The sequence below is a fragment of the Budorcas taxicolor genome, chromosome 19, assembly GCF_023091745.1.
Source record: "Budorcas taxicolor isolate Tak-1 chromosome 19, Takin1.1, whole genome shotgun sequence".
NCBI classification, from domain to species: Eukaryota; Metazoa; Chordata; class Mammalia; order Artiodactyla; family Bovidae; genus Budorcas; species Budorcas taxicolor.
The window spans coordinates 56,100,412-56,121,294 of NC_068928.1; the positions used below are offsets into that span (position 1 = coordinate 56,100,412).

General features: G+C 45.4%; 1 protein-coding gene across 1 annotated transcript in view; it reads right to left on the reverse strand.

Moving 5' to 3' along the window:
* The window catches only part of RAB37 (RAB37, member RAS oncogene family), a 64,082-nt gene extending 63,792 nt beyond the window's left edge, over nt 1-290 (reverse strand). Inside the window, exon 1 of the mRNA XM_052658212.1 lies at nt 219-290. Coding sequence (XP_052514172.1) covers nt 219-290 — 72 coding nt within the window. The remainder of the gene's footprint in view (nt 1-218) is intronic.
* Between the last annotated feature and the right edge of the window lie 20,593 nt (nt 291-20,883).

The following is a 20,883-nucleotide window of genomic DNA, read 5'->3' on the forward strand; positions in this document are numbered from 1 at the left end:
CCTCTGGCGGCGGCCCCTCCCCCGTGTACACGCATCTGTTTTAAGTAACAAACAGCATCAGGCAGAAAGGATCCCCCAGGCTCACAGAAACGGTCTAGTTTCCCTTTAAGTTCCAAAGCCAAGAGAAGAGAGAGAACTGGTGACGGCGCCCTCGCCCAGGATTGAGATGGGAGCCGGGGGTGGGGGTGGTGGTGGGGGTGACCCGAGGAGATCCTTACCTTATGCAGGACGTGCTCATGGAAGTCAGGGCCGGCTCCCCCTTGGTAGGAGTCGAGTCTCTGCAGGTCCATTCCCGGCTTGGAGCCCGCTGTTCCCCGCTCTCCCAGCGCTCTGCGTCAGCTCCGTCCGGTCTCCTAAGGGTGCAGCCGGCTCGGGTCTAAGCCCGGCGGGCCTGCCGCATCCGTTTCAGCACTGAACAGCTCCCGCAGCCGCTGCGGCGCGGTACCCTAAGAGCAGGCGGCCTCTCCCTTCTGCGACCGCAGTGTTTCAGCACCAGGAACAGCGATACCGTCCCTGCGCGCCCAGGGCCAGAGTTCTGAGATCCCGTCCCCTGTCTCGTGACTCCAGGCTGTTGGGAGGGATGGAAGATTTCAGTCTAGCCGGCAGTCAGTGCGAATCTCATTCAGCTACCGGATCCCTGGAGCTCAGCGTCCCGGCTGCGTTCTCAGGGCATTGTGGTCCCGGGAGCTCACCGTTCCTGATTTTTAGTGACCGAACATCCCCGTCACACCACGCAGCTCAGCTCTCCTCCTGCGGTTGCAGAGGCGAAGCCCAGCGGCGCTGGAGCCACTTCTCTTTGATCTCTAGACAGTCCCTACAAGATGTATGAGGTCGACAGATGAGGGCCCAGAGGGGTCCCTGAAGTTTCTGAAATAATTTGCACAATTCTGCTTTCCTGCATTTCCCTACAGAGAGGGTCCAGAGCTTAAATTACACTCTCTAGGATGCGTATGTCCCCCTCCCCCAAACTTAAGAACACTTGGCTTGGGAAAGGCAGAAGGGCTATTTGGTTTGGGCTCCAGAATTCAAATCATAACTCTGAAAAATGATGGCTTCCCTGGGGGCTCAGCTGGTAAAGAACCCGTCTGCAATGGGGGAGACCTGGGTTCGATCCCTGGGTTGGGAAGATCCCCCGGAGAAGGGAAAGGCTCCCCACTCCAGTATTCATTCAGGCCTGGAGAATTCCATGGACTGTATAGTCCATGGGGTCGAAAAGAGTTGAACACAGCTGACCGACTCAAGAACAATTGGCTTGGGGGAGGCAGAAGGGTTGTTTGGTTAAGGGTATGGGCTCCAGAGTTCAAATCACAACTCTGAAAATGATAAGCTGTGTAACCTCGGCAAGTTACTTAACTTCCCCTAAGCCTCCATGAAGTGGAAATAATAATAGTACCTACGTCATGGTGTTGTTCTGAGGTTTTAATAAGTTTATACACAAAGAGCCTAGAATGGTGCCTGACACGTATTAGGAACTCAAGAAATGTTAGCTATTGTGCCTTCTGGACAAGGGTATGAGAACTCTGTCTACTTCTCCTAAACACTGGGAAAGTCCTGCTGCTGGGACCAGCAATTTGCAGGCTTTTGTTACCACCTGAAAAAGTGAACATGAAGTTGACCCCTATGGGAACTGGGAGCTGAGATGTGGTCTCAGAGGTTACCCTCATATGATGACTTTGGCATTCAGCAAGCAACTACCTCATTAGACACAAATTCTATCACCACCAGCTTCTAGAGACAATATAATATGGAAGGAAAGGGCCAGGCCTAAGATTAAAAGGGTACATTTTACTTCTAGGTTTCAATTTCTTTTTTGGCTAGGTGGCTTTAACCAAACCATGCAAGTCTTTTGGGATAGCTTATGTTTTCTCATCTGTAAAATTGGTAGAACAACTTGTGCCTATCTCATTGGGTTTTTGTGAGGAGTAAATGAGACAACTATGTGAAAAATATTTCTTTCTTTTTAAACTGTAAAACCAACCAAAGAAACAGAAATTTGATTTCCAACCTATTTTTCTGGGCTTCATGCCTTCTGGACCTTTTTGTAACATTTTAAATCAACATAATAATTTTTGAAAACACCTTGTTCTCACAGAAATTACATTTTGGATTGGTATGTTTTTAATATTTGGAGCTGCTCAAGTGTCATTGGCAAGAAACTTTGTTACCTGAAAACTGGATTTACCTCTTGGGAGAGTGTCTAACCAAAGACACAACCAAGCCAAAGGGTGGGAGAAGGAAGGATTAATTACTTGCAGTAAGTAAGGAGAACACCAGGGGTCTTTCCCAAAGCAGTTTCTCCCCAAACAGCAAAATTGGGAAAATTTTAAGCTAAGGGTGCCTGGGCTTCCCAGATGGCTCAGTGGTAAAGAATCCGCTTGCTGATGCAGGAGACATAGGAGATGTGAGTTGGATTCCTGGGTTGGGTTCTATCTCTGGATTGGGAAACTCCCCTGAAAGAGGAAATGGCAACCCACTCCAGTATTCTTGTCTGGAAAATCCCATGGACAGAGGAGCCTGGCAGGCTACAATCCATGGGGTCATAGAAGAGCCAGACATAACTTAGCAACTGAGTACAGCACAGCACCAGAGAAGGCGATGGCACCCCACTCCAGTACTCCTGCCTGGAAAATTCAATGACAGAGGAGCCTGGTAGGCTGCGGTCCATGGGGTCGCGAAGAGTCGGACACGACTGAGCGACTTCACTTTCACTTTTCACTTTCATGCATTGGAGAAGGAAATGGCAACCCACTCCAGTGTTCTTGCCTGGAGAATCCCAGGGACGGGGGAGCCTGGTGGGCTGCCATCTATGGGGTCACACAGAGTCGGACACGACTGAAGCGACTTAGCAGCAGCAACAGCACAGCACAGCAAGGGTACATATTTATTCATGAAGGGGCTTGAGTAGAGGAGAATGCTGCGTAGAATTGGGGCATAGACAGGGTCCAGGCTCTAGCTGACTGAAGACAGAATGGTCAGCAAAGATCAGCATCGTTATTCCTTAGGTTCCGGTTGGTCTGGTGGTTGATTGCTTTAGGGAGTTTGGATCTTACAAATAGCTCAAGAAAGTGCTTTAGGCTAACCTTACCTTCAAAACAGAACTGGCGGGTCTTCGTAACTGATAGTGTCTCTGATACGGTTAAGTTATCTCCCTGGGCTGGTAATAGCTAATGTTTCTTACATTCTTTTTTCCCCTTGAAATCACTAACTACTAATGAGACTCATTCTGCAAGGGTACTGTGGCCAGGCTTAGATCACAAGATGGCTTAGGCTTAGAAGGCCTTCTTTTCTATTTTTTTAAAAATTAATTTATTTAATTAGAGGCTAATTACTTTACAGTGTTGTGGTGGTTTTGGCCGTACACTGACATGAATCAGCCACGGGTGTACACGTGTCCCCCATCCTGAACCCCCTCCCCCCTCCCTCCCCAGCCCATCCCTCTGGGTTGTCCCAGTGCACTGACTTTGAGTGCCCTGTTTCATACTTCGAAATTGGGCTGGTGATCTGTTTCACGTATGGTAATATACATGTTTCAATGCTATTCTCTCAAATCACCCCACCCTTGCCTTCTCCCACAGAATCCAAAAGACTGTTCTTTATATCTGTGTCTCTTTTGCTGTCTCACATATAGTGTCATTGTTACCATCTTTCTAAATTCCTTATATATGCTTTCATAGACTATATCGGTGCTTTTCTTTCTGGCTTACTTCACTCTGTATAATCGGCTCCAGCTTCAGCCACCTCATTAGAACTGATTCAAATGCATTCTTTTAAATAGCTGAGTAATATTCCATTATGTATATGTACTACAACTTTCTTATCCATTCGTCTGCCAATGGACACCTAGGTTGCTTCCACGTTCTAGCTATTGTAAACAATGCTGCGATGAACATTGGGGTACACGTGTCTCTTTCAAAATGACTTCTTTTTATATCAAGAAAGCTGTGTTCGGTTCTCTTCCTCTGGGGACCCCCATCAATCCTATCCGCTTACATATCTACAGACCTATCTCAGAAGAGTGATTCATTTTATGGGGCTCTCTGGTCTAAATTTTTTAGAGGTGACATTTTCTTACACTGCAATGAAATAAAACTCATTTTATGATGAGGTAAGAAAAAAAATGACTTATTTGTCTGCTTGTTTGGTCTCCTCCCTCCCCTACAGTGTGTGTCACGCATTTGCAACGATCTCCTTAGAAGGTAGCATTCCTTGTAATTTTGTAAGGGATCATGATGACCCACAGCTTGCTTTGTACGTGCAAATCTGGATTGTATGAACCATTAAATACATCATCTGAGGTACAACCCTTTGTCTCAAAAACATATATATCAGTTCTCAGAGCTTTCTGAAAGACTGACTCCTGGGTTTAAATCCTTAGATTGTCTTTTTTTTTTTTTAATGCATATTTCATTTATTTTATTTGGTTGCATTGAGTCTTAGTTACAGCATGTGGGATCTAGTTCCCCGACCAGGGATTGAGCCCAGGCATCCTCCATTGGGAGCACAGAGTCTTAGCTTACTGGACCACCCAGGAAATCCCCTTAGATTGTCTTGAATAAAAGTATCTCAAACAGGGGCTCTGTAACAATCTAGAAGGGTGGGATGGGGAGGGAGATGGGAGGGAGGGGACATGGATGTACCTATGGCTGATTCTTGTTGATGTTAGACAGAAAACAACAAAATTCTGTAAAACAATTATCCTTCAGTAAGTAAATAAATACAAATATCTGTTTCTTTCTTAGAGCAGCTATTAGGTTTTTGTTGACAGCTGTCTCCGTATGCTGAGGAAGTATTTATTTGCACAGGGACTCTCACACCAGAGAGGCAACTACGTTACACATCCAGCCAACTATTTATTCCCCTTTCTGAGGTTTGCCTCTGGGTCCAGCCCCCTTCTCCTGGGAAATGGTGTTCGAATTCTGCTGGGGCATGTGGTTCCGAGTTTCTTCTTTCAGCCCTTGATTTCAGGATCTGTTGAATTCTCTATGCTCAGTTCTCTTTCTTTATCTGTGCAAAACTTCAGTGATCAGCAGTGCTGGGCTATGTGACTTCAGTGGTCAGCTTCCGCTTTGCTTTCACGGTTTACAATCCACATTTTTATATCGATGGCAGGTTATGTCCACTCTGAGAAATTTGTCTCTATCAGCATCTCCCTGTTAGATGGGATTCTTAAGAACACTCATTTACATTTTATTTTACCTATTTTATAAAAATTTTTTTTGTTTTGGCTGTGCCTCATGGCTTGTGGGATCTTACTTCCCTGACCAGGGATAAAACCTGGGTTCACGGTAGTGAAAGCAAGACTCCTAACCACTGGACAACCGGGGAACTCCCTCATTTACATTTTAGTAGGAAACTTTCAGTCCTTTGTCTGGGAATAGCAATCACTTTTGGTGGGGCTCCTTTCCATATCTATCATGACTGAACTAAGTTTAAGAATTTTTATTTTTTCATTTCATCTCAGAGATGAAAAAGCAATAAATGTCTGTAAGTCAAAATACAGAATGATATATTCAATTACAAAAATTAAAAGGAAAATATAATGCTATGAAAGGGGTCTTCTCTCAACTTTCAATCTCTCTCCTCTCAGCAACCTTATTTTTAGTTCTTTCTTATTTTTAGTTCCTTTGATGCCAATTTTATGTTTATCAACCACAAACACTTTCTGTTGGCCTGTACCCCGATATTTCCTCTGCTCATCCTTCTTGATATAGTTATGTCACTGTCTTCCGTTCTTTCGCTACCATTTCGTACAAGAGACCAAAACCTCCATTTCTTGCCTCATTAGCCATAGATTGTATCTTTTTAGTCCCCAAGATGTAAGATGAAGAATTAGCACCCTATCCTTCGTTTTGCCTTGCTTCCCCTTACATTTCCCAAGCTGTACCAGATACACTTTTATAAAGCCCTTTATTCTAGAATTATTTTATGCTTACAGAAGCTTGCACAGAGTATAGTTCTTGTATATCCCATATCCAGTGTCCTTTACTATTCACAGTTGCATACCTGTCCCAGTTATGAACCAGTATGGCAGCCCACTCCAGTATTCTTGCCTGGAGAATCCCACGGACAGAGGAGTCTGGCGGGCTGCAGTCCACGGGGTCGCAAGAGTCGGACACGACTGAGCGCACTGTCTCCGTCTCTCATTGATGTACTATTTTAACTACAACCCATATTCTATTTTGGAGAAGGCAATGGCACCCCACTCCAGTACTCTTGCCTGGAAAATCCCATGGACGGAGGAGCCTGGTAGGCTGCAGTCCATGGGGTCGCAAAGAGTCAGACACGACTGAGCGACTTCACTTTCACGTTTCACTTTCATGCATTGGAGAAGGAAATGGCAACCCACTCCAGTGTTCTTGCCTGGAGAATCCCAGGGACGGGGGAGCCTGGTGGGCTGCCGTCTATGGGGTTGCACAGAGTCGGACACAACTGAAGTGACTTAGCAGCTTAGCAGCATACTTTATTTGTATATCCTTTTTTTTTTTTTAAACCTAAAGTCCTCATTCTGTTCTAGGATCCAATCCAGGACATTTCATTGCACTGAATCGCTGTGCTTCCTTAGGCTTCTTCAGACTATGAGCGTTTCTCAAACTTGCTTTGCTTTTGATGACCTTGTGAGGAGTATTGGTCATGTATTTGGTGAAACGTCTTTCAATTTGGATTTGTCTGACATTTTTCTCATGGTTAGCATGGGATTATGCCATTATCAAGACATCACATCCAAAGAATGCACTATCAGTATGACTTATTGATGGTGTAAACCCAGATCATCTGACTGAGGTTGTGTTTGACAGGTTCACCCACTGACGTTTATCTCCTCTTTAACATTCTCCTTTTTTTTGGAGCTCTTCTTTCTTTCTGGAACTAAGATTCCTAGTGTCCTAGCTCTAGAGTTACCTTGTGTATTTCTTTCCCCCTCTTTTTATTGAAGAGTAGTTGATTTACAAAGCTATGCTCATTTCAGGTATACAGCAAAGTGATTAGATATATATACACAGACACACACATAATCAAAGTCAGATTCTTTTCCATTGTATGTTATTATTATAAGATATTAAATATAGCTCCCTGTGTTATGCAGTAGGACCTTGTTGTTCATCTATTTTATATTCAACAGTGTGTATTTGTTAGTTGGGGTTATCATATACATTTCTGCCCAGACTTAGAATCAGTCATTTCTCCAAGAACCCCTGGTTCATTTTGTTGGAGAAAATATTTGGACCAAGATCTGGGTGCTTGATATATTCATTGCTACTGGGATATTATCAGATGTACTTTTGCTTGTACAGTTTCTCAACTGACAGAAGGAATGTATTTTATGTAACCAAACATATAATATGTAAATATAATGTTTTTGATTCTTTATAGACTTATTCTGAAATTTGAATCCTTTTCCAAACTGTGGATTTTTTTTTTACCACTTAGCCACCAAGGAAGCCCATTTAAACTGCTATATTTAGGCAAATACAGTTTACTTGCAGAGCCAGATAATATATTACTATTATGGTTTCATTTCATTTCCAAAGGTTTACATCACCACGCTCAGAAAGATTGTTCTTATATACCCCCATTGCTCAAAATCATGCATTGTTTTAATCTGTCTCTTGCCTTTTTGTGTATTTGTTATTTTCTCTGATGTTTGTGATTGCTTTTCTTTTTTGCGTTTTGAAAGAGGGGCCCTTGTGACTCAGCTGGTAAAGAATCCGGCTGCAATGTGGGAGACCTGGGTTCAATCCCTGAGTTGGGAAGATCCCCTGGAGAAGGAAAAGGCTACCCACTCCAGTATTCTGGCCTGGGGAATTCCATGGACTGTTTAGTTTATGGGGTCGCAAAGAGTTGGACACGACTGAGTGACTTTCACTATCTTTATTATACCTCCCAGATCTCCTGTCTTTTTACTTTTCTTTTTCTGTGGTATTCATTCCATTGCTTTCTTGAATCTCAGTGACTTCTTGGTCTGACATGTGCTGGTTTCTTTGTCTTTAGATAACAACTTTCTTATATCTCCTTTCCCTTGAGTGTGTGTAATTGCTTTTAAAAATTGGATTCTGGGACTTCCCTGGTGGTCCAGTGGTTAGGAATCTGCCTGCCAACGCAGGGGACGTGGGTTTGATCCCTGGTCTGGAAAGATTCCACATGCCTTGGGGCAGCTAAGCCCTGAGCCACAACTACTGAAGCCTGCATGCCTAGAACCTGTGCTCTGCAGAAAGAGAACCCAGCAGGCCACAATTAGCATAACCCCCACTCACTGCAGCCAGGGAAAGCCCACGTGCCGCAGTGAAGACATGGCGCAGCCAGTAAACAAATCAGCTGAATTCCAGGCCTTCATCCTGGGCTCAAGGCTTGTTTTCCAAGTTCTCTTCCATGTTATCTCATAATGTCTATGCTTTAGGACTTTATTTTCTCGTTCCAAGCTGAGCTGGTTGCTTTCTGGGCCTGCTGCGTAGCTGTAACTCTGGTGTTTTAGTTTTATTTCTATGTGGACTCAGTATTTCCCATGAGTCATACTTTCCTCGTTCTCAGCTTACTCCTTTGAGAACTTGGTTTGCTTTTCTTAATTTACTGCTCGTGAATAAGTATTTGAGGAAGTTTCTTGAGAATGTACTCAAATAACTTCTTAAGAAAAGGGGCATGGGAGGTGAACTTCCTGAGTCTTGACCTATCTGAAAAAGTGTTTGTTCTAACCTTACTCAATTTCAGCTCAATTTGGAATTCCAGGTGAAGTCTATTTCTTCCAAGTTTGAAGACATTACTACATCGTCTTCCAGTTCACTAATGGGAGTTAGTATTGCTAAACTGGAAGTGTTGCCAGACTAATTCCTCAGCTATGGAAATGGCCTGTTTTATTACTTGTTTTTCTTCGGCAACTCTTAGGATCTTGTCTTGATCCATGGTTTTCTTTTTTCTTTTTAAAAAATATTTATTTATTTATTTGGCTGAGCTGAACCTCGGGTGGGGATTAAGTGGCAGTTCTATTTTGGGTCTCGAAGGAAATAATCTACAAGCCACAGTAATAAAAATGAAACAGGAGGATTCTGAGACAGTGGATTTGAAGGAAACACTCAGAATAAAACTCCACGATAATTTAATGTTGCATAGAGTCGTGAAAGGAGGAGACAGGATGGCCTTTCTAGCGTGAAGGGTGCAGCAACGCCGGTCCTCTCGTGAAGCGCTTGGCACAGCTCCCGTGATCAAGCTCTGGGCTTTTGGAGTGAGTGAGAAATTCACTATAGGAAAGAGCCACCTGATTATGGTATATGCAGCCACTTGTCCTTCCCCCAAAATCTCCCCCTCCCCCCTGCAAGCTGGGATGAGGATGGAGGTTATGAATCATATCGACCTGCGAGGAACAATGGGGCTATCTCCTTCCTTGGGGCTTTGGAGAATATTGCTCATTCATTCATTCTTGGCCAGGTGCTGTACCAAGTGCTGGAGATAAATAGATTGAAGACCCTCTGGCTTCCTGCCTTTGAAGAGTTGGCAGTCTACTAGTGACTAACAGACACAGAAATAGCACACCAGGTGAGAAAGGCCATGATGGGCTGTCAGGGAGGTGGTGTAGCCCTGGAACCAACAGACCCAGAGCTGAATCCCAGCTCTGCCATGTTTTTTTTCTTTTTTTTTAATCTGGATGACACTATTATTGGATTGGCCAAAAAATGTTTGTTTGGGTTTTCCTGTAAGCTGGTGTGGAAAATCTGAAACAAACTTTTTAACCAAGCCAATATTTCACTTTTGCTAAACTTCACTTCCCTCCTTCATGCGATTGTCATGAGGGTGAAATGAAATAAGGCACGGGAAATGGTCATCCCACGACCTGATATATATTGGGAATAATAATACTGAGAATAATGAGTGCTGCAGGTCTGGAGAAGACGGTGATCAATTCTCTCTGCCTGGAGATGAGGGAGCCGGGAAGGGTTTCACCCAGGAAGGGATCTCCAAGCACCAACTCTTCCTTTCTGAGAAAGGCCCCCAACTGGTATCTTCCCCTGTCCCAGGACACCAAGGCGTCACACCTTTGACAATTGACAAGAGCTTCCAATAAGGGAAATGCACTCTAAAGCCGTTGCGGTAACTTAGCTCGAAACCATAGTTTCGTGCCTTGGCTTCTCTTAGCTTCTCTACTGGGCAGTCTCTGGGAGGTACAGGGATGAATAGTGAATGCACCTGTCTTATGCCCACCATCTGTCAGTCTCCTTTGCAGCTATTGTCTAATTTAATCTAACCCAATAATCCTTGGGAGGAGGCTCTCCTTCTGGTTTTATAGATGGTGGAAGTGAGCTGGTTCAGGGACATTAAATTAATCACTGAGATCATGCAGATAGCAGACAGAACCAGATTCGGTCCCGCAGAGCGGCCCGAGCTGATGCCCATCCCACATCCTGCAGCTGCCTCACTTGCGTAGCCTCATCAGTCAAGAGTTGTGGTTCAGAAAGGGGGCGGGTGATTCACTCAGTGCTTTTAGCTCCATCGCTGGAAAGCTCTCTGACATGCAGGGCTTTTTCTAAGTGCCAACCTTTCCTGCCACTCCGTCAGGTTCAGGGGAGGAAACGCTAAGAGGGTTTGCCTCTCCAGGGCTATGGACATGCTGGTAGTCTTGCCACTTCTGTTCCAGCACCCCCATTCCGGGCAGATACAGGGGATTGCCGCCAAGCTCTGGGCAGTGTCCCAGTGCCTCTCTTCCCTGGAATCTGGGTAACTGTGACAACCCCTATGGCTAGGACCCATAAGCCGGGGGTCTTTCTCTCAGTCATCCGTACCGGAGCGCTCTTCTGTCTCATGCACAGGCCAGCTGCACAGACCAAGAGACTCAAGGAGCATCTGGGCAGGCTCCTCTACTGAGCTCAAAGCTCTCTGTAACTGTCTCCTCCTTGTGGACATTTGTCCCCAGCAGGGACAGCCAGGAAGGTAAGGACGCCTCTGGTGGCCTTAGTCGATTGGCCCCCTTAGGGCTCCAGCCCCACATCTGGGTCTCATTACTCTGGCAACACTCACAGGTGGAAACACGTTCTAGGGACATTTTTGCAGAGCAGGAACAGAAGTCAGACCTGCAGTGCCCTTACCCGTCAGTGGCTTAGATGGTGCAGAATCCACCTGCAATGCAGGAGACCTGGGTTTGATCCCTGGCTCAGGAAGATCCCCAGGAGAATGGAAAGGCAACCCACTCCAGTATTCTTGCCTGGAAAATCCTATGGACAGAGGAGCCTGGTGTGCTATAGTCCACGGGGTCACAAAAGAGTCAGATACAACTTAGCGACAAACAGCAACTTGGCTGTGAGGATTAACAAATGGTTTTTATCCATAATTAGTAGCAGGTGTGTGTTGCACACCTCTTTGTAGGAGGCATCATATTTTGAGGGTCTTTCTTTGCTGAAATCACACACCACCTGGCCACGATCCTATGCCAGCAGGCCCTCTTATGCAGCTTGCCACCTGCTTGCAGGGATCAGCAGATTCAATTTCAGGCATTTTTCAGAAGAGGCAGAAGGTACTCTGGGCCCCTAGGTGCTCTCTCTCCTTTGTGATTTTTCTCCTCAAGGCACAAAACTGAGCATCAGAATTGGGAAGAGGAAAATTCAGTCCCCCCTTCCAAGAACTGATGATGCAAGGATCTCAAACTATTTATTCATCTATTAACCCATTTCTTCTTTCAGTTGAACTTCAGGGTGCATAGAATTGGGATAATCAAAGCAATGTGTTCTAGCACATTCATCCATGAATGGTTCCTACTCTCTCTTCCTTCCTTCCTTCTTTTACTATAATGCAATAAGAATGTGCAAACCCAAACCAAAGGCTAGGACCTTGGCAATGATCTATATACAATCATATTCCCTCCCCGCAACCCACCCCTAATTTTGTCTCCTGCATCTGAGGTTATGATAATCCTGATTCTTCTGTCCATCACTCCCTTCTTTCGTTTTTCAGATAGTTCCATTGCATCTACATGCATTTATCAAAATACATTTTTAAAATTTTAGTTTCTTTTGACTTGAGATTATATTGCTAAGATTCTTCTATATTTTGCTTGTTGCTGTGGTTCATTGTTTTGATTGCTCTATGTGTTTGGTTGAATGAAGAGACCACATGTTTTTTACATCCCTTCTATTGAAGGAAGTGATTAAAAAGCAGAGACATCACATCTGTATAAAAGCTATGGTTTTTCCAGTAGCGTGTACGGGTGTGAGAGTTGGGCCATAAAGAATTGATGCTTTTGAACTGTGGTGCTGGAGAAGACTCTTGAGAGCCCCTTGGACTGCAAGGAGATCAAACCAGTCAACTGGAAAGGAAATGAGTCCTGAATATTCATTGGAAGGACTGAGGCTGAAGCCGAAGCTCCAGTACTTTGGCCACCTGATGTGAAGAACTGACTCACTGGAAAAGACCCTGATGCTGGAAAAAATTGAGGGCAGGAGGAGAAGGGGGTGCCAGAGGATGAGATGGTTGGATGGCATCATCGACTCAATGGACATGAATTTGAGCAAACTCTGGGAGATGGTGAAGGACAGGGAAGCCTGGTGTGCAGCAGTCCATGGGGTTGCAAATAGCTGGACACGACTGAACAACATCAACACACTAACTTGGCTCTTGGAGTCTCAGTTTCCCTGTGGGCTCTAGTAATCATACTGAGCTCTGTGGCTTTTGTGTGATTGAGATAATCCATAAATCCCTGTGCTGGTGTTTGGTGCATAGTAGGCACTGCTATTATTAACCTGGGCTGTAGTGTTAGCTCCTTATATAGACTGAGTCTCAAATCCTGGATTTGGAGGGAGGGTGTCTACTAAGTTTTCATACAGACTTCAGGTGAGTTTCCTTAGAATTGGGGGGGTTGGGTGCCCTTATCAAAAATACAGATTTCCCCAGACTTTCTGAATCAGGATCTCTTGGAAGTAAGGCTTGGGAATTTGTTATTATAAAGCTCTGTGATGACTCTATGGAGAAGAAAATGGCAACCCACTCCAGTATTCTTTCCTGGGAAATCCCATGGATGGAAAAGCCTGACAGGCTGCAGTTCACGGGGTTGCAGAGAGCCGGACACAACTTAGGGACTAAACAAACCAAACAACAAAAAGAGATGACTCATACACGAGGACAAGTTTAGGAGCCGCTGGATAGAGTTGGGTAGAGAGGAATTAAGGGAGAAGAAAGGCAGAGAGGAAGGGGAAAAGGAGAGTAAAGGGTAACTCTCAAATTAATCGTTCAACGTGGAAACTTTTTGATTCAGAGAGACTATGCCTTTCCACCTGATACTTCAGAAGTGGGAACAGATGGGAGGTCTCATTTCATCTACCTGCTCCAAAAGCCAGGCAGGGACAGGGACAAAAATACTTCCCTCAACAGGGAGCTTGTCACACAGGACAGGACAGTCAGGTGTGTGTCAGTGGCCTGACACCTCCCAGCCACATTAGAAGTGAGGTCACAGCACTGCCTGTGGCTAGACTCAAGGGGCCACCTACACCCAAGACGAGCTCTGAGGATGGGATTTGGTCTCGGGATCATCTCATCTCTGGGAGGTCAATGCAGGTGTCAGAGCTATCTTGTCCTGCCTTATCAGCTGTGGCATCGCAGTCTGCCAGGTGAGACACACTAAGTAAAGTCAGTCTGAATAATTTCCCAGTCTGGCACTGTCTGTTTCTGTTATATATCAAGTCATTACATGACCTCATTGCCAGCCCTGCAGTTTTCCCACTGAAGCAGTGATCCAGATTTCAGGGAGGAGTCCTGGGGACAAGGGGCAGCCAGCTGAATGTTGCAGCTGTCTGGAACTGATGCTTGATCCAAGCAAGGACTGCACCCGAAAATATGGTTCAAATAGGACTTTGTTTCCTTCGGAGAGCTGATGAAGAGTCTTGGTGGGGATGGAGGCAGATGGTGGTAGACACAGAAGCAGGGATTTTCTTTGTGGAAGGTCCTAAGAAAGGGGCTGGCTGAGGGAGGGGGGCTCTGTCACCTATTATTTCCTTCTGGATAATTTACATCTTTATATTGCGTCTGCTAGTGGGAAGGTAGTAGAAAGAACAGGTGAGAATATGAGCTTTGGGTCAGATCTGTGCAATTTGTGACAATATATATTAGCTATTATTATTAGAAATAATTTATTATATTGCACAGCACAGGCATATAATGTGATGGCTGACTGCTTAATGGGAAGCTGCACGCAAAGGGTTTAGCATCAAAGGATATCCATTCCATAAGCCCATGTTGGCTTCTTCATTGCCTCCTTCAAAGCACCCAAGGCTGTGTCTGACTCTCTGGACAAATGGTGATTAAATAAACGTGCAGTGACAAAGCACAGACAATAAGCAGGCTTGGTCTGTGTGGAGACTCCACCCTGGACTCAGAAATTGGCTTGGGTTTAAGAGAAGGCGTTTGGGGCATCTTTGTTTATCACGAAAGCACTGGCTTCTGTTTTCCCTCTTATCTCGAGATGCTTTCAGGCACATGAGAAGCAATCATCAATCAACATTTACTCATCAGATACTGCCCTGTGCCAGGCGACAGGAAGCACTTTATCAACCTCTCAATTTAGTTTCTGTTTCAGGTGGAAGCCCAACAAGAAAGATTTTCCCTATCGACTAGTTTCTGCTTCTGCTTCTTTTTGGAAAACCAACTCTCTGTTCAAAACTAAGGGTATTTGGGGGTCATTTTCTTGGAAATTTGGAGATGAAGGGATACGAAATTAGCTGTCAAAGGAAAGTGGTCATGATGTGTAAAAGGGACAATTTGTATAAAAAAAATCTCAATTTCAGAAAAATAGTACATTCAGACTAAACAGGGAAGTGCTGTTATCAGAAAGGACTTTCCTGGTGGCTCAGTGTAAGAGCCCGCCTGTCAATGCAAGAGACACAGGCTCCATCCCTGGGTCAGGAAGATCCCCTGGAGAAGGAAATGGCAACTCACTCCTGTATTCTTGCCTGGGAAGTCCCATGGACAGAGGAGCCAGGCAGATTATAGTCCATGGGCTCACAAAGAACTGGACACAACTGAGCTACTTAACAACAACATTGTTACCAGACCATTAGCAGTAAGATAATGAGATAATGGCGATTTTTATTTTCTCAGTATTCTGCATCTTGTAAAATTCCTATAGTGAGTATATTACATTTAAATCAGGGAACAAAAATTGAAAACTAAAAAAAAAAAAAAAACCACTAAAGAAATTTCCTTAAGCTGGGTGGGGAACACACACACATTTTATTATTATTCTTTATCATTTGCTTCTAGGTTGATGTACTCTTTGCGTGAAGTATTTAATGCAGAACCTCTTATTTAAATAAAATTTCATCTGTAAGCTACCTTAATTGGAGCCGGAAGCTCCCTGGAGGCTGGTTCCCTCTGTCCTGCCCTCCAAGATCTAGACACCGCCCCGAGGCGGGCCAGGACCTCAGGAGGGCGCTCTGGGGTCCGGTGCCCTCACGGGTCTGGTTTCCTCCTTCTGCAGGTGGGAACCCTCAGGCCTGGGGGGAACGGCAGAGATGGAACCAGACTGCACTTGCAGCTTCTTACTGGTTCCCCCGCGCCCATATACTGTCTCTTCCTTCCAGTCTCCTTCTAGTTTGTTTGTTTTTACCCTCTTAAGGCTGTCAACGGTCTAGTGCGTGAGCGTGTGTGTGTGTTGTCTAACTGTGCGACCCCACGGACTGTAGCCCGCCAGGCTCCTCTGTCCAGGGGGTTTTCCAGGCGAGAATCCTGGAGTGAGTTGCCAACTCCTCCTCCAGGGGATCTTCCCAACCAGGGACTGAACCCAGGTCCCCTGCATTGAAGGGCAGATTCCTAACCAGTGCACCGCCGGAGAAGTCCCTTGGGGGCAGTATTCTTAAGCTGCTATGTCTTCTCTAGACTGTACAACTCATCAGGCTGGCTGTTGGAAAACTCTCATTTTCCAGCAGGTGGCGATACCGCTCAAGTTTGTTTTTCGTTCCCCGCAGAGCCCAGCCTGTTTCCCAAGCGCCCTCCCTCCCTGTCTCCCGGGGCTCGGGGGGTGCTCTCTGCAGAGTAGAGGAAGAGTGGGTTTAACCCTAAGTGAGCAGGGGGCGATCGATCCTCCGGTGACGTTTTCCCAGTGGCTGTTGGGCACACTTCCTGCCGGGCTCCTGAGCGCAGCCAGTAGGGACCACATCCCTCAGGTGCCCTCTGACATTCTGATCTGCCTCGTTTGCAGCGCCTCCCTCCCCTGAGTCACACGGTGGTCTCGCCTCAGTACTTTGGATTCTGCAGGAGAGAAACAGGATCCTCCAGCATCATCTTGCACAACTGTCTTCCCTCCTCGCTCAGTGGCTCAGCGGTGTCTGACCCTTAGTGACCCCATGGACTGTATCCCCCCAGGCTCCTCTGTCCATGGGGTCCTCCAGGCAAGAATACTGGAGTGTGTTGCCATTTCCTTCTCCAGTGCATTTTGGTCCAGTGCAGTGCTGGGATCTGCCCCGGGAAGCCTGGGCTTCTTCAGAGACTCTTGTACGGGGGTGTCTGCCCAGGTCAGGCTTCACCAGGTTTCCCCAGCTGTGGCTGAGCAGGGCTGGGACCAGTCCTGTGGCTTCGGCTGGTTCCACAGCCTCTCGCAAGATCTGTCTGCCTGTTACTCAATGCACAGGTGATTGAGACCCCTCCCGGGTCCCTTGGTGTATGGTGCTGGATCCCATAACTCCCACAGAGGCACCTTTGCTTGTGGATGCTGACTGTTAGTTCCTGAAAGGGGGGTTAAAAAGGAGGGATGTATTTTGCCACTGTGATGCTTGCTCCTTGGAAGAAAAGCTATGACCAACCTAGACAGCGTATTGAAAAGCAGAGACATTACTTTGCCAACAAATGTCTGTCTAGTCAAAGCTGTGGGTTTTCCAGTAGTCATGTATGGATGTGAGAGTTGGACTATAAAAAAGGCTGAGTGACAAATAATTGAATGCTTTTGAACTGTGGTGTTTTAAATTTCAAATTCTAAAAGATGATGCTGTGAAAGTGCTGCACTCAATATGTCAGCAAATTTGGAAAACTCAGCAGTGGCCACAGGACTGGAAAAGGCCAGTTTTCATTCCAATCCCAAACAAAGGTAAGGCCACAGAATGCTCAAACTACCACACAATTGCACTCATCTCACATGCTAGTAAGTAATGCTCAAAATTCTCCAAGCCAGGCTTCAGCAATACGGGAACCGTGAAATTCCAGATGTTCAAGCTGGTTTTAGAAAAGGCAGAGGAACCAGAGATCAAATTGCCAACATCCTCTGGATCATGGAAAAAGCAAGAGAGTTCCAGAAAAACATCTATTTCTGCTTTATTGACTATGCCAAAGCCTTTGACTGTGTGGATTGCAAGAAACTGTGGAAAATTCTGAAAGAGATGGGAATACCAGACCACCTGACCTGCCTCTTGAGAAACCTGTATACAGGTCAGGAAGCAACAGTTAGAATTGGACATGGAACAACAGACTGGTTCCAAATAGGAAAAGGAGTATATCAAGGGTGTATATTGTCACCCTGCTTATTTAACTTATACGCAGAGTACATCATGAGAAACACTGGGCTGGAAGAAGCACGAGATGAAATCAAGATTGCTGGGAGAAATATCAATAACCTCAGATATGCAGATGACACCACCCTTCTGGCAGAAAGCAAAGAAGAACTAAAGAGCCTCTTGATGAAAGTGAAAGAGGAGAGTGAAAAAGTTGGCTTAAAGCTCAACATTCAGAAAACTAAGATCACGGCATCTGGTCCCATCACTTCATGACAAATAGATGGGGAAACAGTGGCTAACTTTATTTTGGGGGGCTCCAAAATCACTGCAGATGGTGACTGCAGCCATGAAATGAAAAAACGCTTGCTCCTTGGAAGGAAAGTTATGACCCACCTAGACAGCATATTAAAAAGCTGAGACATTATTTTACCAACAAAGGTCCATCTAGTCAAGGCTATGGTTTTTCCATTAGTGATGTATGGATGTGAGAGTTGGACTATAGAGAGAGCTGAGCACCAAAGAATTGATGCTTTTGAACTGTGGTGTTGGAGAAGACTCTTGAGAGTCCCTTGGACCGCAAGGAGATCCAACCAGTCCATCCTAAAGGAGATCAGTCCTGGGTGTTCATTGGAGGGACTGATGTTGAAGCTGAAACTCCAATACTTTGGCCACCTGATGGGGAGAGCTGACTCATTTGAAAAGACCCTGATGCTGGGAAATATTGAGGGCAGGAGGAGAAGTGGACAACAGAGGATGAGATGGTTGGATGGCATCACTGACTCAACGGACATGGGTTTGGGTGGACTCTGGGAGTTGGTATGGACAGGGAGGCCTGGCATACTGCGGTTCATGGGATCGCAAAGAGTCGGACACGACTGAGCGACTGAACTGAACTGAACTGAACTGAACTGAACTGTGGTGTTGGAGAAGACTCTTGAGAGTCCCTTGGACAGCAAAGAGATGCAACCAATCCATCCTAAAGGAAATCAGTCCTGAATATTCATTGGAAGGACTGATGCTAAAGCTGAAATTCCAGTACTTTGGCCACTTGATATGAAGAACTGATTCATTTGAAAAGACCCTGATGCTGGGAAAAATTGAAAGCAGGAGGAGAAGGGGATGTCAGAGGATGAGATGGTTGGATGGCATCACTGACTCAATGGACATGAGTTTGGGTGAAGTTGGGGAGTTGGTGATGGACAGGGAAGCCTGGTGTGTTGCAGTCCATGGGGTTGGAAAGAGTCAGACATGACTGAGCAACTGAACTGACTGAGAAAGGAGGATATGTTTTGCCACTGTGATGCTTTAGCTCATTTCTTTTCTTTCTTGTGAGTATTTTATTTAATTTTTAATTCAGTAAAGTCCTTGTCTTTAGTACTTGTCTGCCAAACACTTACTGGTTTTCATTTGTAATTTTGCAATTTGTATTATATCAACCTGTAATTTTTCTTTTCTAAAAAAATTGTTTTTTTATTTTTAATTGGAGGAGAACTGTTTTACAGTATTGCGTTGGTTTCTGCATTATTCAACATGAATCAGTCATAGGCATACATATGTCTGCTCCCTCTTGAATTTCCCTCCCACCTGCTACCCCATCCCACCCCTCTAGGTTGTCACAGAGCACCGGGTTTGAGCTTGTGAGTCATACAGCAAACGCCCATCAGCTAGCTGTTTTACACACGGTAATGTATATGTTTCAACGTTACTCTCGTTTTTCATTCCACCTTCTTCTTCCTTCACCGTGTCCACAAGTTTGTTCTCTATGCTTGTGTCTCCTTTAAAAAAAAATATATATATATATATACACATATATATATATATATATATATATATATATATATATATATATATATATATTCGGCTGTCCCGAGTCTTAGTTACAGCATGCAGGAACTTTAGTTATAGCATGTAGGATCTAGTTCCTGTCCAAGGGTCAAACCCTGGCCCCTAGCCCTGGGAGCTCCGAGTCTTGACCACTGAACCACGAGGGAAGTCCCAGCTCGTTTCTTTTTCGCACTGAATAACCTTCCTTTGTGGGATGTAGCACAGTTTGCTTGGCCAGTCGCCAAACATCTCAGAAGGACATGTTTGGAAGGACAGCTCGGTTGCCTCAAGATTTGACAGTTGTGAATAAAGCCTTCAGGAGCATCTGTGTCCAGGGCTCTCTCTGCTGACACTCCGAGGAGACCCTCCCACGAGCACTCGGGCCCTCGGCACGTGGATTTTCTCTCCATGGCCACAGTACTGCTGGGGTTTCCAGGCTGTGGGCACAGGCGGAGGCCACACTGCTGTTTCCTCTAGTGCTTGTCTGCCAGACGCTTACAGGTTTTCTGTCCAGTTTCTTCCTTAAAAAAAAAAAGAAAAAGCAGCAGAATAAACAATGGCTGTGATTGTGAATGAAAGCCGCCGTGATGAGACAGACAAAAAAGCAGAAGTAGGAGAGTGTAATCCTTACTCTCCGCCGGGTGGGCCCAGATAGAGTTGAGAATGGCGGGGTTGTGCCGAGGTTTGTTCTGGAGACCAAATGACCAGTCTGAACGCTGCTTGATGAAAACAAGAATCGGTTATCCAGAATGAGTATTGTCGGAAGTCACCCATGTTGAGCTGATCCAGATTGCTGTTTTGTTTTGTTTTTTTTTTTGTTTTGTTTTTTAATTGTGTTATGCTTCTTTCAAACTGTGGTGCTGGAGAAGATTCCCGGGAGTCCCTTGGACAGCAAGGAGATCCAACCAGTCAGTCCTAAAAGACATCAACCCTGAATATTCATTGGAAGTTCTGATGCTAAAGCTGAAGCTCTAAAACTTTGACCACCTGATGTGAAGAGCTGACTCCTTGGAAAAGACTCTAATGGTGGGAAAGACTGAGGGTGGAAGGAGAAGGGGGAGACAGAGGATGAGATAGTTGGATGGTATCACTGACTCAATGGACATGTGTTTGAGCCAATTCTGGCAAATGGTGAAGGACAGGGAAGCCTGGCATGCTGCTGTCTATGGGGCCACAAAGAGTCAGACATGACTGAGCAACTGAACGACGACAATGCTCTCAGAGACAGGCTGTAGTCGCTATTGGAAAGACCCTAACACACTGTGACACATTGTAACATTGTTGCACATTACTTCCGGCAACTATTTATTCATTTGTTTCTTTCCTGATTGTTAGACATGTGTTTCTTGCCAACTCCAGCCTCCTGGCCCAGAGACGCACATGGTTTCTGGAATCTGGTGGCTGGCATTTTAATCCCCGACTCTGCCAAGCATTAATTAGCATTACAACTCAGGCAGACACCTACCCTTTTTTTTTTTTTTCTTCTTCCTGGGGATTGAGGCTCTGCCCAGGGAAGTTCCCTGGGGTGCCCTTGGCCACAGAAACACAGGAGATGAACACGAGGGTGACTCCAGGATGGACTGTGAAGGTCCCTGGTCAGAAATGTGTATAA